This window comes from Nicotiana sylvestris, chromosome 6 (genome assembly GCF_000393655.2).
Source record: "Nicotiana sylvestris chromosome 6, ASM39365v2, whole genome shotgun sequence".
Classification (NCBI taxonomy): domain Eukaryota; kingdom Viridiplantae; phylum Streptophyta; class Magnoliopsida; order Solanales; family Solanaceae; genus Nicotiana; species Nicotiana sylvestris.
In genome coordinates, this window is record NC_091062.1 from 36,578,898 (window position 1) to 36,598,806 (window position 19,909).

Here is a 19,909-nt window from a genome sequence, read left to right on the forward strand (position 1 = left end):
TAATTGCCTAAAGGAAAAACAATCTCAAAGGAGAATTTTTTTTATTTCTTATAAAAACGCAAATTTTCTTCTTTTTTTTTCCTGATTTTTCGACTTGTAACACATTTCCACATACAAAATAAGAAATACAATAACAAAAGAGTCGGCAAACTTGACCTGACTATTACAAACTCTAACATCACCTAAAAGACTAAATACTACTATACAGGACTAGAAAATAAAACAAAAACAATTGACTAGAAAACATAAAATGGCTCCTCGAGCAGCTCCTGAATGCAGTGATCCTAGGTTATCTGTCATGTTCAAACTCCAGTAAGTAGATCCACACCTGTATGAGAAACCTTAAACTAGAACTATGTGAGACAATAACATTCCCTAAGATACATGCAAGACATGATTGAGGCTGTTTTTGCAAAATGGCTTATTTGGCCAAAAGGTGGCTAGAAGTGCAAAATTTGGCTATGACCCCGCAAAGCCAAGAACCTAAGATTTACTAGGAAGACCAAACCCTATGTGGGTTGCCTACGTATCACGTCCCGAAAGACGAGAATCAGGTATGCGTAGTTCGGGCATATAGGATACAGGCGAGAAATAAAAATAACAACTAATTTAGAGAAAATATGTTTTCTTTCTTTCTCTTTTTTTTTTGAAAAATGATGAAACATGTAAACTCTTTTTTTTTATTTTCTTTTTCCCCTTTTTTGATTTTTGATTTTTGAAAAATGATGAAAAAGTACAAAAATCTTTTGAAGTTTCCAAGCTCTTTTTTTTCTCTTAACAAGATGTAACAGAAAACATAATTAGGCCCCACTCGCTTTATCTTCACCCTTCACCCTCTATTTTTCTTTTTTTTTTCTTTCTTCTTTCTTTTTTCATTTCTTCATTTACCCTCAACTATCATTGGTCCGCCAAATGACCCTTTTACCCTTGAATAAATGCAACATGTAGCACATAAGATGCATCAGGATGGTCTTTTATTTTTTGGGGTATACCTGTCCTAGACGGACCCAACCCCTGTGTTGATCCGGCATGGGGCTGAGTTATTCTAGGTTTAAAACCTGAGTGTCTTGTTCTAGACTGTGTACTCGAGCGGACAACTCGAGCCGAGGGGGGGCTGCGTACCGGTAACCAAAAGATCATCCGGCTTTGTAACTTGTCCGAACCTCATTCTATTTGGGATATGACACTAACAGAAAGAAGTCATGACCAGCGTGCACTCCTCATGAGAGAGAAGAGAGGGGTTTCGTAGCAGTTTGTATATACAGATAATATCAAAGCAGTAAAAGCAACATTTAGCACATTAGGCCCAAACATGTAATAAAATCAGATAATGAATAAAACCAAATACAACAATTAATCTAAGCTTGAATTCTGAACCCTGAACCAGAGATTCTGGGTTCGATCCCAAGCAGAGTCGCAAGAGCTGTCACACCTCCTTTTTACCTACACCCTCCGAGAGGATGTGTATAAGGGAGTTTTTCCAATTTAAGTGACAATCGAAACGTGATTTATTATTAAAAGATTCAGAGTCGCCACTTGGGAGATTTATGGTGTCCCAAGTCACCGGTTCCAATCCCGAATCGAGGAAAAGATTGACTCTGTTTAACAGTCCGCGAACCAGAAATCCAGGTAAGGAATTCTGTTAACTCGGGAGAAGGTGTTAGGCATTCCCGAGTTCCGTGGTTCTAGCACGGTCGCTCAATTGTTATAATTGGCCTATTATCTGATTTTAACACATGTTTTAACCTATGGTTCAGTTTTAACTTTATAACCGCTTTTATTTATTTTAAAGGAAGATTGCAATGTCATTTAAAATACGTCTTGAACCACGTCACATAAATGCACCCGCGGTCCTCGACATATTTTATCTAACATTGTTGAAATTTGGATTTGGGTCACATAAATGCGCACCCGAGTTTAGGAAGGTAAATTATTAAGATAACGTGCCTAAAGAAACTACGCGTTTGTAACTTTGCGAGGGCCATGAAAAGTCGTTAAATGGCACTCCTCGATTTCTAAGGATAAACAAGATTAATTAAATGAGGGCCGTGCAATGGAGATTTTTTGTTCGGCATGGCACACCTCGATTTGATCTAACCAAGAGGTTTCTAAATCAAAAAATGTGTTTTGCCTAATATAGCACACCTCCAATCAACTATAAAGATCTACTAATTAAAATAAGACTTAAGGAAATTATGGCTATTTCTAAACTAAAGTTCGAACCCATTATTTATTCCAAAGGAACCCGGGCTTGACAACAAACCCAACAACTTACCAAATCTCTACTTGGAGACAGAGAATTGGGGGACTGCCCAGGGCAGTAGGTATCTCTTCGTATCAACATGACTTTGACATTCAGGCCCAAAAGAGGCCCAAATTTATCAAACGCATGCTGTAGGCAAAGGACTCGGAATCGAGCCTAAGTGGAAGCAAGCCGATATGCAAACCGAAGAGACATGCCAAATGAACTTCTATGCTATTCATCCCTTAAAAAAACATCTTATACTATGCCTTGCTATCAACTTCCAATTTTATCTTAAACATTGATCCTATCACAAATAGAACAGACTATGTAATCATCACTCAGTGCACACTTTAACATGTAGAACATATACTAATACACATGATGGAACATTTAAATTCTGAATAGCCAAACCAAATAATATTGAACCGTCAATCATCAGACTTTAAACATCGCACAATCACTAACCTTATTACAGGTGAAACTATTTAACCCTTTTTCAGAAACAATATTACAGTATATCCAACGAAGGCACTTACCAAGCAAATAATAAATGAAATGTTTGAAGCTTTCATTGGCTTCCTCAGTATTCAAATATACAACAGATAAAGTCCCTATGTTCAAACAAATTACAAGTCCTTTTCTCAACAAACCATCCAATATTGAAATGGCTACTCAACAAAGGGGTCAAATGTCCACATAAAAGGAAATTAGACTAAAACAATAATCAACTAGTTTCAAAGGGGCAAAAATAACATTTAATCGATTGCTCTTTCATAGATTTTAAACTTGATCAAACCACTTCACATTCATCCATTCTCATGCACCAAAAGATGAGATGAATACCTGGAAATCGAAATAGAAACAAAAGAGTGAGGAATCAGCCAAGCAACAACAGTGTAGCAGAAACCAGCACCAACAAAACTAGTTCAAACCATAAGAATTGCCGCAAAGCAGTAAAAAACAGTCTCAATCGAACAGTCACTACAGCAACTTTAAACCAAACTTTTGAAAACCAAATTCAATCCATTTCCACACTAAATGAATAAGAAATTGCTTCAGCAAATTGAAAACTTGAAAAATCACAGAAGATGTTCAATGAAACAGTGATTCTATTAAAAAAAAATTCCAGCCGTTTTGTTTTTTATCCCATCTCTCTGTTCTTTCTTCTGTCTTTTCAGAATTCAGCTAATGGAGCTTTTATACAAGGGAGTTAGGGCAACAATAGAATTTTCAGTTTTTGCTCTTTTACCCCTTTTTAATTCTCATTTTTGCTATTGTGTCCCTAGTGTTAAAATCAGAAGTTCAATTTAATCCCCACCCCCAGCTTCCTAGAAGCTTCCTTAGGCAGTTATAAAAGATTCCCCTATCTATATTCCCCAATCTACCCCCTAAGCACCCTGTTATTACTTCAGACAACCTGGCCAAAGCATGTGCCAAGTTGACCCAAGTTCATTTAGTGGGTCTGAGTTTACCAATCGTGGGCTAGACCCTTTTTTTTGAACCCAATTTGACTCGAGGTTTCACAGAAGAACTTGAAGAAAGAAAAAAAAACAATACAAGGGGGAAGAGGACTAAACCGAGTCACAGACTCTTTGTCCTAAAGACTTCAGGGGCCCAAGTAGCACGGGCAAACCAATTAAACTAGTCTTCAAGTTCAGAGACACTAATTAACTTATGACGAAAAACATGCAAAAGAATTGGAATATCGGAGAAACCAAGAAGATAAGAGGAATAAAAAGTCAAAACATGCACAAAAGGAACAGGAAGATGGTAAAGAACTCACATGAAAATCAAACTCAGAAGTTGAAAACAAATAACCCGACCCGTAAGAAATGCGAGAACTTCGAATCTTCAGAATTTTCCGGTCAAGTTTGACATTAATCATGTGTTCTTGTCAATAACACATGAATAACGTCGAACTAGACCCAAATCCCACTGAGATCTTGAATTTGAGTTGGTTTGGAATTTTAGGGCTTGAACTAGATTCAAGATTCGACGAGCTGGGCTACGATTCGAGGAAAACCAATCAGGGATTTGGAATGAGGGGGGCTTAGTGGTCATGGGGTGTTATTTTGGTGATGAACGGAGGTGGCGCCGCCGATGGGTGTGGTGGAAAAGGGGGCGGCGGGTAAGGGTTTGGGGGTGTTTCTGAAGAGATGAGGGTGAGTGAGACGATGAGGGGGTGAGGGGGGGGGGGTTCCAACATTTATATATCAAAATGAAGTCAATTTTGGACCGTTTGATCAACTGAGATCAACGGTACAGATCAAAAAGGAGAAACGACGTCGTTTAGTGGGGTGTGGAGACGGACCGGGTGGAAACCAGGTTTGGGCCTGGGCTGGGGAATTGCAATTGGCCCAAAAATCGGGTCTTCTCTTAATAAACCCATTTTCTTTTCATTTTCCTTTTTCTTTTGATTTCTTTTTTCTAATTTCTTTTAAAGTCAAATTAAAAATTAAAAATAAATCCTAAATTAACTCCTAATCAAATCATCCTAGAAAATTAAATTAATTAACCCTACTAATTATTACAACTAATTAAATACCAATTTAAAGAAAAACCAGCGAGATTCAAATCTAAAAATTGAACAATGCCAAATAAACCAATTTTGTGATTTTCCATTTTTGTTAGGCAACTAAATTACTAATTAATTTAAAAATGCAAAATTAACTCCTAAATGCAGATGCAATATATTTTTGTATTTTTAATTAACTAAACAAAAATAAAAATGCACAGACAAATGCAAACAATTTTCAGAAAATGCCACAAAATCCTCAAAATTCCAAATAATGAAAAGAAGTTATTTTGTTTTGAATTTATGGAAGTAATTCATATATAGGGCAAAAATCACGTGCTCACAAGAGCAACTTCTAAGGATCAACATCTGGTGCTACGATGAAACGCTACACACATCAATTTGCCTTTATCTTATCGTGTTGCATCTTTGTTGAGTTCGATATTTATTGCCAAAGCTGAAGTCATTATCCTCACAGCTGATACCTTTAACGACAAGATAAATGAGAAGGACACTGCATGGTTTGTCAAATTTTGCGTTCCATGGTGTAAGCACTGACAATCATTTTTGAACAACTTCTGGAGATTGAATTTTGAGTTGCTGTCTAAGGTTTGTCGTATTCCGGCAAGTTTCGAAGTCGAGGTTCCGGTTTGTAATTTCGGTGTTTCAGTCCAAGGATTGTTGCTTTGTTTAGCCCAATTGATTTGCAATTTTCAGATTTGTTCATCAATAAAAGGTCCATTTCTCAATTTTCATTCTCATTTCATTGTGCTATGATAGCTTGGTGCGCGTGTTGATTGATTTGTGATTCTACGGTGTTTGAGTAGCATGTCTTAGTTTACATTTAAATTGTTTTAATTAGTTTTTATTTTAATTATGATGTATGTAGTATTGGTTCTTGAATAAATTCTTTTAATCGGGTAGATGGAAAAAATTGGAGTTGTTTCTTTCGTGGTAAGGAATAAGAATGGGCCATACGGTGGGTTTTGGACCATAAGGAATCTGGCCAAGTAATAGATCATGTTAGCTAGCCTATTTGCTCCCTAATAATATCTTGTTCATAAATTTGGCATCACAAAAATCTCCAAGATTAGGGGAAAATTCAACTGTGCTAGTATGCTTTAGGCGCATATTAATAAATAAATTACCGTGGTTGTGTACACGTTCGCGTGACATAATTATGATCCTAAAACAAAACCAGAGTATGCGTTCACGCAACTTTGACTAAAATTTTTGAATAACAATAAAGTGTGATTAATTGTGGATACATACGCGTGACATGATTTTTGACGCGCCAAATAAAATGAGTACACATATGCGTGACTCGTTTTTTAAAGATAATTCCATAATTAAGAATAATTAAGCAAATAAAAGCGGTTAAGGGGGTAAATGCACATAAGTTTTAAAATGAGTAATTAGACAATTTAATTAAACCAAGTATGATTAAAGCAACTGTGCTAGAACCACGAAACTCGGGAATGCCTAGCTTATTCTCCCGGGTTAACAGAATTCCTTACCTGGATTTCTATGTTTCGCGGACTGTAAAATAGAGTCAAACTTCTTGGATTCGGGATTTTAAACCGGTGACTTGGGACACCATAAATTATCCCAAGTGGCGACTCTAAATTTAATATAGATAATCCTGTTCCGATTGTTACTTAAATTGGAAAACCCCCCTTATACCCCTTTCGGGGTGGTAAAAATGAGGTGTGACGTGAAGCTTACCAACCAAGTTGATGTTTGAATCTGTCACTAGGAAGGTCTATCCAATTGTCTATCAGAACCTGCAGGCATGAAATACAACGTCCCCAGCAAAAGGGACATCAGTACAAAATAATGTACCGAGTATGTAAGGCAACTGAATAACTGAAAGCTGAAACTGAACTGATAATATAATAAATCAAAGTAACTGGGAGTTAAAGATAATCTGAAGATATGCTTACCTACTGATACTGACGCACCTCTCTCAATATAGTAAGTAAAATAATTGTCCAGCCTTATAAGGCTCGGTATGTGTAACTGCTCTGCCATAGTAAGCTTGCTCATAGGCGCTTGGCTATATCAGGATCTGTATCTCGGCCATTATGGGATTGCTCATAGGTGCTCGGCCACAATAGGCTCTTATATTACTTACCATCTGATTAGAGGTTGCCCAATAGGGGCCTGCCCACTGATTATAGCTCGATGGTGGTGAAAATATGTGTATATATATATATATATATATATATATATATATATATATATATATATATATATATATATATATATATATATATATATATATATATATATATATATAGACCCTCTGCTCTCTTGATTAAAGACAATACTTAACTGAATATAAAGTCTCGATAAGGAAGAATACTATAAATTATGAGAATAGGATAATGTACATAAGTTCAAGAATACAAACTTCTCTTTATGTCTCGTCATCAAATACATGTAGTTACCGGATCATGCCAAAATGAAGGAAATGTTTAACCTTAACATACCTTGTTACAATCTATCCAATAACTATGTTGCACTCGTCTCATCGCACCTTAATCTACAACAATGATAATAATACTATCATTAAGTTACGGAAGGTACAACTATCACACAACGAACGACAAACTTAGTTTATAATAAATAGGGTAACACCTCCCCCGTAATCTTTACTTCCTCCCAAATAGGGCAGCGCCAAAATAGGAGGATCCAAAGGGCACGAAGAAATGTTTGGATGAGGGAGAGCCAACACACGCGCAATGTAACGAGGGATGCAACCCCAGTAAGCATAGCACAAACCCCTCTCATATACTTAACAATGCCATCCAACCAAACCATGTTCCACAATCTTGGCTAGAGCATGGGTTGATGGGTCACGCACTGAGCATAAGCCTACAACTCAATGGGCAGAACATCATTGTCCAAATAGAAGACCCAACCTACTTAGCTCGAATAGATTCGGAGGGTTATCAGTTGGGAATGAACAACATTATGAACCATCCATGGTTCTACAGGGCTCCGCACCATCCTCAGATTTTTCCACTCTATCCAAACATAGGAGCATATCCATTACCATGGAGCCAGCAACCATGGATCCATCAGAACACCTACTCTCAACCTTTGCCCAACTTGTTCAACCTACAACTGCCTTTATTTCTAGACCCTCAGAACCCACTCGCCCTAGCTCCAATGTACCAACATGTCCCTCACCACTCGACTAACCACCACAATCACCTAGTATACCATGAACCAACAATGATGTGGGGTGGGGGGGACCCACATAGATACCACAAGATGTACACAACCCCATAACACCAACAATGGAAGCACAACCTGCAACAGCCAATGTACCATCACCTCCACAGAATCTGACTCAAGCACAAATGGAAGGAGAGGAAGAAGTGGACGATATACCAACATAAAGAACATTGGAGCACGGAGTACCGAGGTACTCAAAACGCTGGTATTCAAAGCAAGAATAGAAAAAGGTTCATCTTAAGCTGCCCAATGGATTTGAGGAAGTGCTCCATCAATATTAGGAAGCTAAACCCTACGGGAATATATCAATATGCAGTAGTTCTGGTTCTTACCCTATTCACACAATACTGGAGGTACCAAGAGGTCAACACGGGTCGACAGAGTCCTCTATCAAGGCAAAGGAGGCTTTCCTCAACCCAAAATATTAGCATGAATTTAATAATACAAAATTGTAAGGGTGCAAACAATGCCGACTTTAGGAGAGCTTTTCACTCAATGTTAGATGTTAAATTACCATAGACCTAATTTGGTCGTCCTACTGGAAACTAAAATGGAGGATCGCCATAACCTAGTTCAAGACTTTGGCTTCTCAAGCTTGATCCAAATCCCAGCACATGGTAACTCAGGAGGGATGGCACTCATGTGGAACAGTAGCGATATTTTAGTGGATCAAATTGGTGGTACAAACTAGGAAATCCACTCCATGGTAAAGGTAAACAATTCTAACTCTTCTTGGTTATGCTCAATAGTATACGCCAGTAGCCTACTTGAGGAAAGAATTATCTTATGGAAAAGTTTAAAAATAGTAGCGGATAATTATAAGGGACCTTGGTTAGTAGTAGGAAACTTCAATGAGGTTGCGCATGCCTCGGAGAAATTTGGAGGGTTATCCGTCAGTAATAGTAGGATTACTTACTTTAACAATTGCCTAGATTACTGCCAGCTTATAGATCTAGGATTCAAAGGGCCCAAATACACCTGGAAGAATAAAAAAAATAGTGTAACACCTTAATTATGGAAAAATTAGATAGGTGTATAGCTAATGCTGAATGAATTAAATTGTTTAAGGATGCTAGTGTTAGTCATCTCACGAGGACTCACTCCGATCATTGGCCCGTTAAGCTAGATTGTTTTTAAAAATTTTAATCCCAGCAATAATATGTTCAGAATCGAATCAATGTGGATGCCTCACCCAAGTTTTAGAAACTTTGTGCATGAGACATGGGTTAACCAGCCAAACATTTTCAACGCTATAGAATACTTTACCATTAGAGTAAAAGGATTGAATAGTAATACATCTGGCATTATTTTCAAAAGGAAAAATCAAATTATCGCTAGGCTTCAAGGTATCCAAAAATCTCCAAAATATAATACCAGTAACTTCCTCACAAATCTAGAAAGCGAGTTGATTAAGGAATATAATAGCATCCTTAAACTAGAAGAAGAATTTTGGAAGCTTAAGTCTAGGATTCAATGGATCCAAGATGGGGATGCTAATACAAATTTTTTCCACATAACCACTTTACAGAGAAGACGAAAAAATAGAATCATTAGCTTAAAGGATGAGGGTGGAAATTGGATACAAGATCAAAAAGACATAAAAACTAACATAAATAGTTACTATATCAATTTATACTCTAGTAAACTAGTTGTGTCTTATAAAAATAATACCTATATGTCTTATACCAATATTGTAACGACCCGACTAGTCGTTTTGCTTTTTAGAACATCGTTCCCCTAAATAAGACTTTTTGTACTTTCTTTTACTGATTTATGACTTGCGGGGATGGTTGATTCGGGATTTGAAAGAGTTTGAGTTGAAATCGGAACACTTGGTTCCTTAAGGGTGGCTTAATAGGCCAAGTTTGACTTCGGTTAATATTTTGAGTAAACGACCTCAAAATCAGGATTACAAGGTTCTAACAGGTTCGTATGATGATTTCGAACTTGGGCGTATATCTGGATTGTGTTTTGGATGACCTGAGAGCGTTTTGGTGCCTAATAGTGAAAGTTGATTCCTTAAGGATTTTGAAGTTCTTTAAATTTGGTTTGGAGCGGGTTTTTGTGATATCGAGGTCTGAACAGAATTTTGAGATCAAGAATAGTTTCATAATGTCATTTAAGACTTGCATGCAAAATTTGGTGTCAATCCGAGTAGTATAAGTGTGTTTCGTCACATTGAAAGTAAATTGAAGAACTTGAAGTTCATAAGTTTGAATCAATTGGTTTTAGGGTGTGATTCCTAGTTGTAATGTTGTTTCCGATGTTCTGAGAGTTCGAGCAAGTCTGTTTTATTATTCCAAACTTGTCGGTATATTCGAGCGGGCCCCCGGAGGCCCCGAGCATCAATCGGACGAGGCTCGAGCTTAGTTGAAAATGTGAGAAGGAGATGAAGCTCCAGGCTTCTGTCATTACCGCACCTGTGGTTGGCCAGCCGCAGGTGCGAGACCGCAGAAGCGGATAAGCCATCGCAGATGCGGCCATGGGTGGCCAGCCTAGGAACCGCAGAAGTCGGCCCCTAACCGCAGGAGTGGTTGGTCTTCCGCAGAAGCATCCCATTTTCCACAGATGCGGTTAGCGCAGGTGCGGTCCAGGACCACAGATGCGTAAACAGCTAAAGGCAGTGGCCTTCATTAAATAACGGGAGTTTGTCATTTTTGACACATTTTACTCCAATCTTGGGCGATTTGGAAGCTTCAAAAGGGGAGATTTCAACCTAGCTTTGGGAGGTAAATTATTTCTACTTAATGTGAGTTTAATATGTAGTTTATGGGTATATTATAACATGTAAATTAGTGAAAATTATGTGTTTAGAGTAAAACTTAGGGTTTTGACAAAAATAAGATTTAACCACGAAATTTGTTATGGAATGTAGTAGAAATCATATATTCTTGATCCTTATGTTATGTGTAACAACTTTCTTCAAAAAATTTTGGAATCCGGGCACGTGGACCCGAGGATGAATTTTAGGAACCTCGCATTTAGGGTTGAAAAATTAGTTTAATAGTTAGAATATGAACTCTTGAGCATATATTGATTAGTTCTTACCCCATTTGAATAGTTGTGGATCGTTCGACTCCGATTTGAGGGTTTGAGCGCATTCTTGAAATTTGAAGTAAGTTTTGAGACGAGGTAAGTCTCCTTTCTAACCTTGTAAGAGGGAATTAACCCCATAGGTAAATTTAATAAATGTATGTGACTATCTGTTGGGGCTACTTTCGTATGTGGTGACGAAAGCCCGTACGTAGCTACTATTATGCTAATTGTCCGGGTAGTTTAGGACCCATATCATGCTATACTTGAAAATGCTTGCATCCTTGCTTGCTACTAAGATCACTTTGGTCATGCTAGAAATTTGGTAAATAAATATAGACGGCTATACTCACTTACTTGAGAACTTGTATGAATTATTTGACTATAAATGGGCAATGGGTGCTTACTTGATAATAAATTGCTATTTGTGGATCGGGCCGATCGCCTCGATAGTAAATAGATGCATCTATGGTTCGCGCCATTCGACCCTCTGGTAGTGCGCAGTTTAATATTATGTTGGACCAGGCCGTACGAACTTAGCATAATGTGTGCATGTTATATATTTGGAATTTTCCGTGGTTTACAATGCTTGAATGCTTGAAATGTAAGTGTTATATGATATGACCAAAACTTGACATGTTATTTATGACATAATATCTTACTTCTCCATGATCTTAAACTATCATTATTATTCATGCTATCTATGCTTAGCGTAACACTTAAATTATATTATTATTGACCCTAGTAAATGTCAAGTCCCCTTGTCACTACTTCTTCGAGGTTAGACTGGATACTTACTGGGTACATATTGTTTATGTACTCATACTATGCTTCTGTACTTAATTGTACAGGATCTGAAGCGGGTGCATCTAGTTACCCAGCCGGCGTGCATCCCTGATACTTGATCGAGATTTCACGGTGAGTTGCCCCTTTTGAGCCGTTCATCAGCATGCCGGAGTCTCTCCTTGTGTTATTACTATCTATTCTATTCCAGGCAGTATGATAGTTATATTATTTTGTACATTCTACTAATTGCCCTAGTAGTTGTGACACTAGTTCCTGGCACACACATTAGTAGATTATTACTTTTGGATTGTATTTCTATTATTATGAATTTGTTAATTATCGACTATTTTAAATTTAAGATTTATTAGATGTTGGGGTTGTTTATTAAAATAACTAAGAACTCACTAGTTGACTAAGGGTTGGCTTGCCTAACAACGGTGTTGGGCGCTATCACGACCTATAACAGAATTTAGGTCGTGACAAATATTATTAAGGATATAGAGCATCCACGCCTTGTAAGTATCTCCTTAGTTAAAGAAATTAAGGATGCTCTTTTTTTATTTAAACCCTTTAAAGCACCGGATCTGGACGGTATACACCCTTTTTTCTACCAAAAGTTCTGGGGGGAGACGAGGGATCAATTGATCAACTTCTGTAAGGATTTCTTCACCACAAAATGCATGCCTGAGGATATGAATAGCACATATGTATGTCTAATCCCAAAATATCAAAATGCAGAGACTATTAGACAATTCAAATACATAAGCCTTTGTAACACTGCTTACAAAATAATTACTAAGATTATTATGAATAGAATTAAACCCTTGCTAGATAATATTATTCACCCCACTCAGACCAGCTTTATAAAAGGAAGAAGAGTCGCATATAATGCAATTATTGTTCATGAGGCCATGATTCATATTAAGAATCTTAAAGGAAAAAAGCAAAAATAATGATCAAAATAGACTTGGAAAAAGCTTGTGATGAAATTGAATGGTCCTTCATCAGATTTTCACTAATATCTCTCCATTTTCCCAAGGACCTAATTGGCATCATTATGACCTGTATATCTACCACGACCACGTCTATACTAGTCAATGGATCCAGAACTAGTTTTTTAAAACCAACCAGAGGTATTAGGCAAGGAGACCCACTGTCCCCGTTCCTCTTTATTAGATGCATGGAAATGCTATCAAGACTTATTGACCACAAAATTGATTGATGTAGATGGATACGGAAGGTCTATCAACATATGCAAATTAGGCACCAACTGGCTAGTAGGAAACGGAAGATCTATCAACATATGACATGATAAATGTGCTGTCTAAGAGAGCACATTCAGGGTCCTCTCATGGAGCATGCATCGAACCAAAGACTAAACTCAATTATCATTGATAGGAAATTCCACTTAAACAATATGTCCTTAATACTCCCGGAAGAAGTTGTCACAAAAATTCATAGTACCTATGTTAAGCAAGTTCCACCCATGAACGACACATACAACTGGAGTTCTAGGAATCATAACAATTTTTCTACTAAGGCGGCTGAATTAGTCTCTAAACAAAACGAATATGAGGGTCCTAACTATGACTTGATTTGAAAAATCAACACAATTAGATAATTAAGACACTTCTTATGGACAATGATTCTAGATAGACTACCTACCACTCACATGCTTTCCAAAAGAAAAATTTGCCCTAATAGGACGTGTTCCATCAGTGAAATGGATAAGGAGGATATTAAACAAATATTCTTTAATTGTAATTCCTCTAGGACTATTTGGGATCAAATTGGCACTCATCATAACTACCCTCAATCCCAGAATGACAAAGGCACAATGTTCAACTGGCTAAAAGAACTCTTAAGCTCTACAAAATCTTTTAACAATTATATTAACTGGCCGGAGTTCCCCCCTTCCTCTTTTGACATATATGGATTACTAGAAATGAAATAGTTTTCAATAATAATAATAAATCCACCTAACATCAACATAATAAATAAGGCAATAGAATATGTATTCACAACTAACAAGTTAGCCACACAGCCTCGAAAAGAAGTCATCCTCATCAAATGGGAACCCCCTAACACCAACATATTCAAGCTCAATATAGATGGGGCATGTCAGGGTAACCCAGGGAAAGGTGGCATAAGAGGCGTTTTTAGGAATATCAATAAATCATGGGTACTAAGTTTTAACATGGGAATTCAACACGCTACAAACATTTACATGGAAGCATTGGCTCTGTTACTTGGAATCAAAATATCAATTGAAAGGGGCTACTACCATTAGTAATTGAGATAGATTGTCTAGAATTGGTTAACATGATCATGAACAATGACTGTCTCTACAAAAATTTTAATTGATGATTGCAGGTTCCTATTGAGGAGCGCGAATGATCCACCACTGAAGCATGTGTTTAGAGAAGCTAATGGAGTGCCGCACCAGCTAGCTAAAAATGCATGCAATTTGGACATTTTTGGAGTCTTACTCACCTATACCCTCTTCCCCACTTTTGTATTTCTTGCTTTTGAAAGAGATGGAATAGGTATCTTGTTACCTAGGATAATCTCACATTGTAATAACTCTTGATGTTTCGCTTAGTTGAATAAAGTCTTTATTAAAAAAAAAGAAACATAATACCACCAACAACAAGAACACAACAATAACAACATGTATACATCATTTTTCAACCTTGTCTCCATCATAAAATACCACAAAACAACCCCCATACCTCCCCAATCACTTCATACACAAAACGACAAACTATAGTAGTGTCAAACATCCTGAAAATGTAACGACGAAGGACCAACCCACCAATCCACAGGCATTTCTTCATACACTTTCTCCTCCAAAACTCTATAAAACAGCAGCAAAACAGACAACCCAACAACAATACGAAACAGCCCACAAAATGATGTACTACAAGTTGAATAATTTGAACTCACGGCTTCTGATCATCGTCCCATGAGTTCTTACAATTATTGAACGAATTGCTCTACTTTTACAGCAGAAAAAACGGATGAGAGATGGCAGTATACTTACCTTCTTTGGTAAATATCTCAGCTCCTATCTTGGTTCTTCAACACTTAGGTTTTCCTCCAACTAGAACTTGAAAAGAAGAGAATCATTTAGGGTTTTGTGTTGAATTTTTGGGAGAAGTTTGCAGGGGATTATCTCTGATGTTTTTGCTCTATAATGAGTGTAATATCTGAAGGAAATCATCCTTTAAAAGTGATCTTTGGCCGACCCAAACTAGCCCCTTTTTGGACATATTTCGTCCTTTCATTTAAGCAAGTAGGTGACACACCTACTTGTCACCTATACAGTCTCGTAAAAACGTAAATATCTCTTTATTCTGATGTCGTATCGATAAACGGTTTCATGCGTTAGAAACTAGACTCGTAGATCTTCAATTTGGTATGTAAGTCATCTCTTAATTCCAAGCATATTGGGAGAAAAGATCACATACATTTAACCTAATTTTCAGTACATTTATGAATGTAACTTGTGATGACATTTGCCAGCTTTTATTCCATAACTCGCTTGACTTCGAAACGTAATGCACGACTATCATACAACTAAAATAACTCATGATATAATCTTCTTCTCATATTATGCATCCTAGTCTCACCCCAGAAGTACATGTTATAACATTCCTAAATTGTCGACTTTCGACGAAACTTATTTTCTTCGATTTGTTTAGCTTCTAAGCCTTCCAACCCTCTTGGTACTTGTTATTCATGATCTTAAATATTTGTAACTTTCAAGGTAATATGATTAACTTACTTTATATACTTTCAAAGATGGTCTCATTTCTGAGCTTATATTAAATAACTTACGACGTACTCTTACGTAGAAAAACATGGGACGTAACATAATTATTCCATATTGATAGTAGTATAAAGTTATACCAACATTGGCGTATAACTTTATACAAGAATTAATTATACAACATACGTGGATACAAACTATATGTCAAACATAGAATAACTATAGTAACTCGCTTATACCATAATTATTTATTCCTATACACCATACTAAACGAGCCCTAAGAGTTTGAATCAAATTAATAGATGTATAAAATATATTTGTACATAAGCCTTTTCATTTAATTATGAATAGTAATATATATTTTGCCTCGTTAAACTACTTAATCATGGTAATTTGATATGATTTTAAAAAATACTGGATGCTAAGAAATATAACCATTTCTAACACTAATTCTATTGTGAGTAGCAAAATCATGCTCACCTCTTTTGTTTTAATGTCTTTGCAACAAGTAATAACTTTATTATTGTTGGATAATAATATTTTCATATTATTGTAAACTATCTTTTTCTGACATTAATTATTAAATACTCCTACTAAACTTATAAGCCTCTCAAACAATATAACGTTACCTATTCTTTACTCTAGCTTGCATAGCACGTGCTTGTTCTAATTTTGGTTTTAGTCATTCATGAGCAAACATGGGCAATTTTGAGTAATAAAGGCCATATAGCGATGCTGACAATATTGATAAGTTAATTACCAAAAAAGAAGAAGACAATATTGATAAGATAATGTAAGGCACTAATCCAGCATTTTCTACTGTTTTAGAAGTTTATACTATCGCTCCAAAATCCTCCATCAACGTGGCCAGATCACTAAACGTTAATCCAACACCATCATCAGGCCAAAACTCTTCGTTCGAAATTCAAGATATTTTAGAATTAAAATATTAGTTTTAGCTAATATCTCCAATCAAATATGGGACAACTTTAATCTCAAAATTTATATCGAGATAACTAAGTTATCAAAAAACCAAATCAAACGACCCCTAAAATAATATTTTTATTTTGTCATTTACAGCATAATAAAGTTACCCCTGTTTACTGCTTTATTTTCCATATCTGTAACTAGAATTCCCACCGCGTAAATCATCATACTCCACTTTTACCATTAAAAAGGTGATTATTTCTAATTTCTCTTTCAATCATGTTGATGAGATATCATCACCTTTAATCACTAGTTTGAAGATTTCCTTGTCGAGTTTACATGTGTCACAGCGGTGTAACAATTCTTTTGCACTATCAATATACTTTAGTCATTAAAGTAAATTTTATCGTCTTGTCTTTGAGGAGATAATTGAGATACAACAGTAACAAAATTAATAAAATCATTGTAAATTGATGTAAATGTCACCGTTATTAGAAAAATAATTATGTTCTTAAATAATCTGACCCTGGCAACTTACAATGAAATTTGTAAGATTGCAATTGAAGTTTGGTTTTTCTTACATTGGCTGTAAATTAGAGATTATTACATGTAATAAAACCAAAAATTTCTCCATGTTATAAATATATATGTATATTATATTATGGATATTCATTTAGTACTCCGTTATAGATAAATATTATCCCCGGTAGAAGATTATCTATATCTGGTACAGTAACAACTTACAAGCAGCTTACACAGCAGATTGCAGTAGCAACTTACACAACAACTTCTTTTCTTCTATAAATAGAGGAGATTTTAGTTCATTATGTACATTGTTATAAATATATATTATATTATGGATGTTCATTTAGTACTCTGTTATGGATAAATATTACCCCCGATAGAAGATTATCTATATCTGGTACAGTAGCAGCTTACACAACAGCTTGCAGTAGCAGCTTACACAGCAGCTTGCAGTAGCAGCTTACAAGCAACTGACAAGCAGCTTGCAGTAGCAGCTTACAAGCATCTTACACAGCAGATTGCAGTAGCTGCTTCCTTTCTTCTATAAATAGAGGAGATTTTAGTTCATTATGTACATCAGTTTGAAAGTTGAATAATATATCAGTTTCTCTCTATACTTGTCTTTAGTTTATTTACTTTACAGCTGTTATTTCATAACACGTTATCAGCATCTTTCTAAACTTGAATTTGTAGCCCTAGATATATCGGACAAAAGTTACATGTCTTGGGTACTTGATGCTGAAATTCATCTTGATGCAATGGGTCTGGCAGACACCATCAAGGACAAGAATCAGACATCAAACCAAGATTGTGCCAAAGCAATGATATTCCTACGCCATCACCTTGATGAGGGCCTGAAAATGGAATATCTTACTATTAAAGATCCAGTCATACTGTGGAATAATTTGAAAGATAGATATGACCACCTGAAGATGGTCGTTCTTCCGCAGGCACGTTATGACTGGACTCATTTAAGGCTACAAGATTTTAAATCAATCAGTGAGTATAATTCTGTTGTGTTTAGAATTATTTCCCAATTGAAATTATGCGGTGATAATATCACTGATCATGATATTTTGAAGAAAACTTTCACCACTTTTCATGCGTCGAATATGCTCCTGTAGCAGCAATATCGAGAGATGGGATTCAAAAAGTATTCTGAACTTATCTCACATCTTCTTGTAGCCGAGCAACATAATGGGCTATTAATGAAAAATCATGAAAGCCGACCTACTGGTTCTTGTCCATTCCCTGAAGTGAATTAGACGAACTTCCACCAAGCTAAAAGTAGAAGAGGTCGTGGCCCCAGTCGTGGTCATGGCCGTGGTCGGGGAAGAAACTCTAATCATGGTAATAATAATGCACCAAAGAACCCTCCTAACCATCAGTAGTGGAAAAGGAAGGAACAAAAGCATGAAGCGGTGCAAGCCAAAAATATAGAAAATGCATGCTATATATGTGGAGGAAAAGGGCACTGGTCACGTACCTATCGTACGCCAAAGCACCTGGTTGAGCTTTATCAAGCCTCCTTAAAGAAGACAGAGAAAAATGCTGAATCAAATTTTATATTTGAAGATAATGTTGACTTCATGCATTTGGATATAGCTGATTACTTTGCACTCCCAGAAGGAGAAACAAGTCATATGATCGTTGATGCATTTGTAAAAATTTAAATTTCTGTTGTTTGTATTAGTTAGTATAGTTATGTAAAAGTATGATTTGATAATGATATTTACTATAATATTTATTTTGAAGAATATGGATAATCCTCAAATTATGTTTGGATCAAAGACCAATCATGAAGATATTTGTGTAATTGATAGTGCAACAACTCATGCCATATTCAAGAATCGGAAATACTTTTCTTATTTGCATAAGAAAAAAGCAAATGTTTCAACAATTTCTGGTAATATAAGTTTGATTGAAGGCTCCGAAAGAGCCATTATAATTCTTTCTAAAGGAACAAAACTTATTATAGACAATGCATTGTTCTCCTCCAAGTCCCGAAGAAACTTGTTGAGTTTTATAGATATCCGCCAAAATAGGTATCATGTTGAGACAATAGATGAAATGAACGTGGAATATCTTTGTATTACAAAGAATATTTCTGGCCAGAAATGCATTGTAGAAAAGTTACCAACTTTATCTTCTGGCTTATACTATTCAAAAATCAGTACAGTTGAAGCACACTCTATCGTAAACTAGAAGTTTACTGATTCAAATACTTTTGTGCTTTGGCATGGCCGCTTGGGCCATCCTGGATCAATAATGATGAGACGAATTATTGAAAATTCGAGTGGGCATCCACTAAAGAACCTAAAGATTCTTACAAATGATGAATTTTCTTGTGATGCTTGTTATCAAGGCAAAATGATCACTAGACCATCACCAATGAAGGTTGGCATGGAATCCCCTACCTTTTTAGAGCGTATACATGGAGATATATGTGGACCTATTCACCCACCAAGTGGGTTGTTTAAATATTTTATTGTCCTAATATGTCACGTCCTTAGTTGTTAACTAAGTACACGTGCGGAACTTGACAACTCGCTCACGATCTTGCACAACTTGCTCACATTCTTGCTATGTCAAGTCAGCCTTACTACACTCAAGATCGCTAAGAGAATGGAATAAAGAACACAAGAGAATTGTTAAAGGAAGCTTTGTATTAGAGAGAACTCGAATTGTTTGCTTGATGAATTACAAATGAATGGCCCCCTTTATATACTAGTCTCCTAGGGGCTAGTGTGTAAATATTAATTATTACACAAGTCCTTGATATTTACAAGATAAGAGCTTTTTCTAGAATTCTCTACAAGCCTAGAAGATTTCAAGTACTTTCCTAGCAAATCCATAAGGATCT

The 19,909-nt window shown here is 36.2% G+C and overlaps 1 protein-coding gene across 1 annotated transcript; it reads left to right on the forward strand.

Moving 5' to 3' along the window:
- The first annotated feature begins 250 nt into the window (after positions 1–250).
- On the forward strand, positions 251–18,170 carry LOC138870485 (uncharacterized). Its single transcript, XM_070148294.1, has 2 exons — positions 251–312; positions 17,690–18,170. Exons 1-2 carry the CDS (start codon positions 251–253, stop codon positions 18,168–18,170), a joined length of 543 nt encoding a protein of 180 aa, XP_070004395.1.
- Positions 18,171–19,909: the final 1,739 nt, after the last annotated feature.

Excerpts from the sequence above, each read along its gene's own strand:
- LOC138870485 (XM_070148294.1), top strand. The coding sequence starts at position 251 with ATGGCTCCTCGAGCAGCTCCTGAATGCAGTGATCCTAGGTTATCTGTC. Across the intron at positions 313-17,689 it reads TCTGTCATGTTCAAACTCCA|CTGTTATTTCATAACACGTT; the intron begins GTAAGTAGATCC and ends TTTACTTTACAG.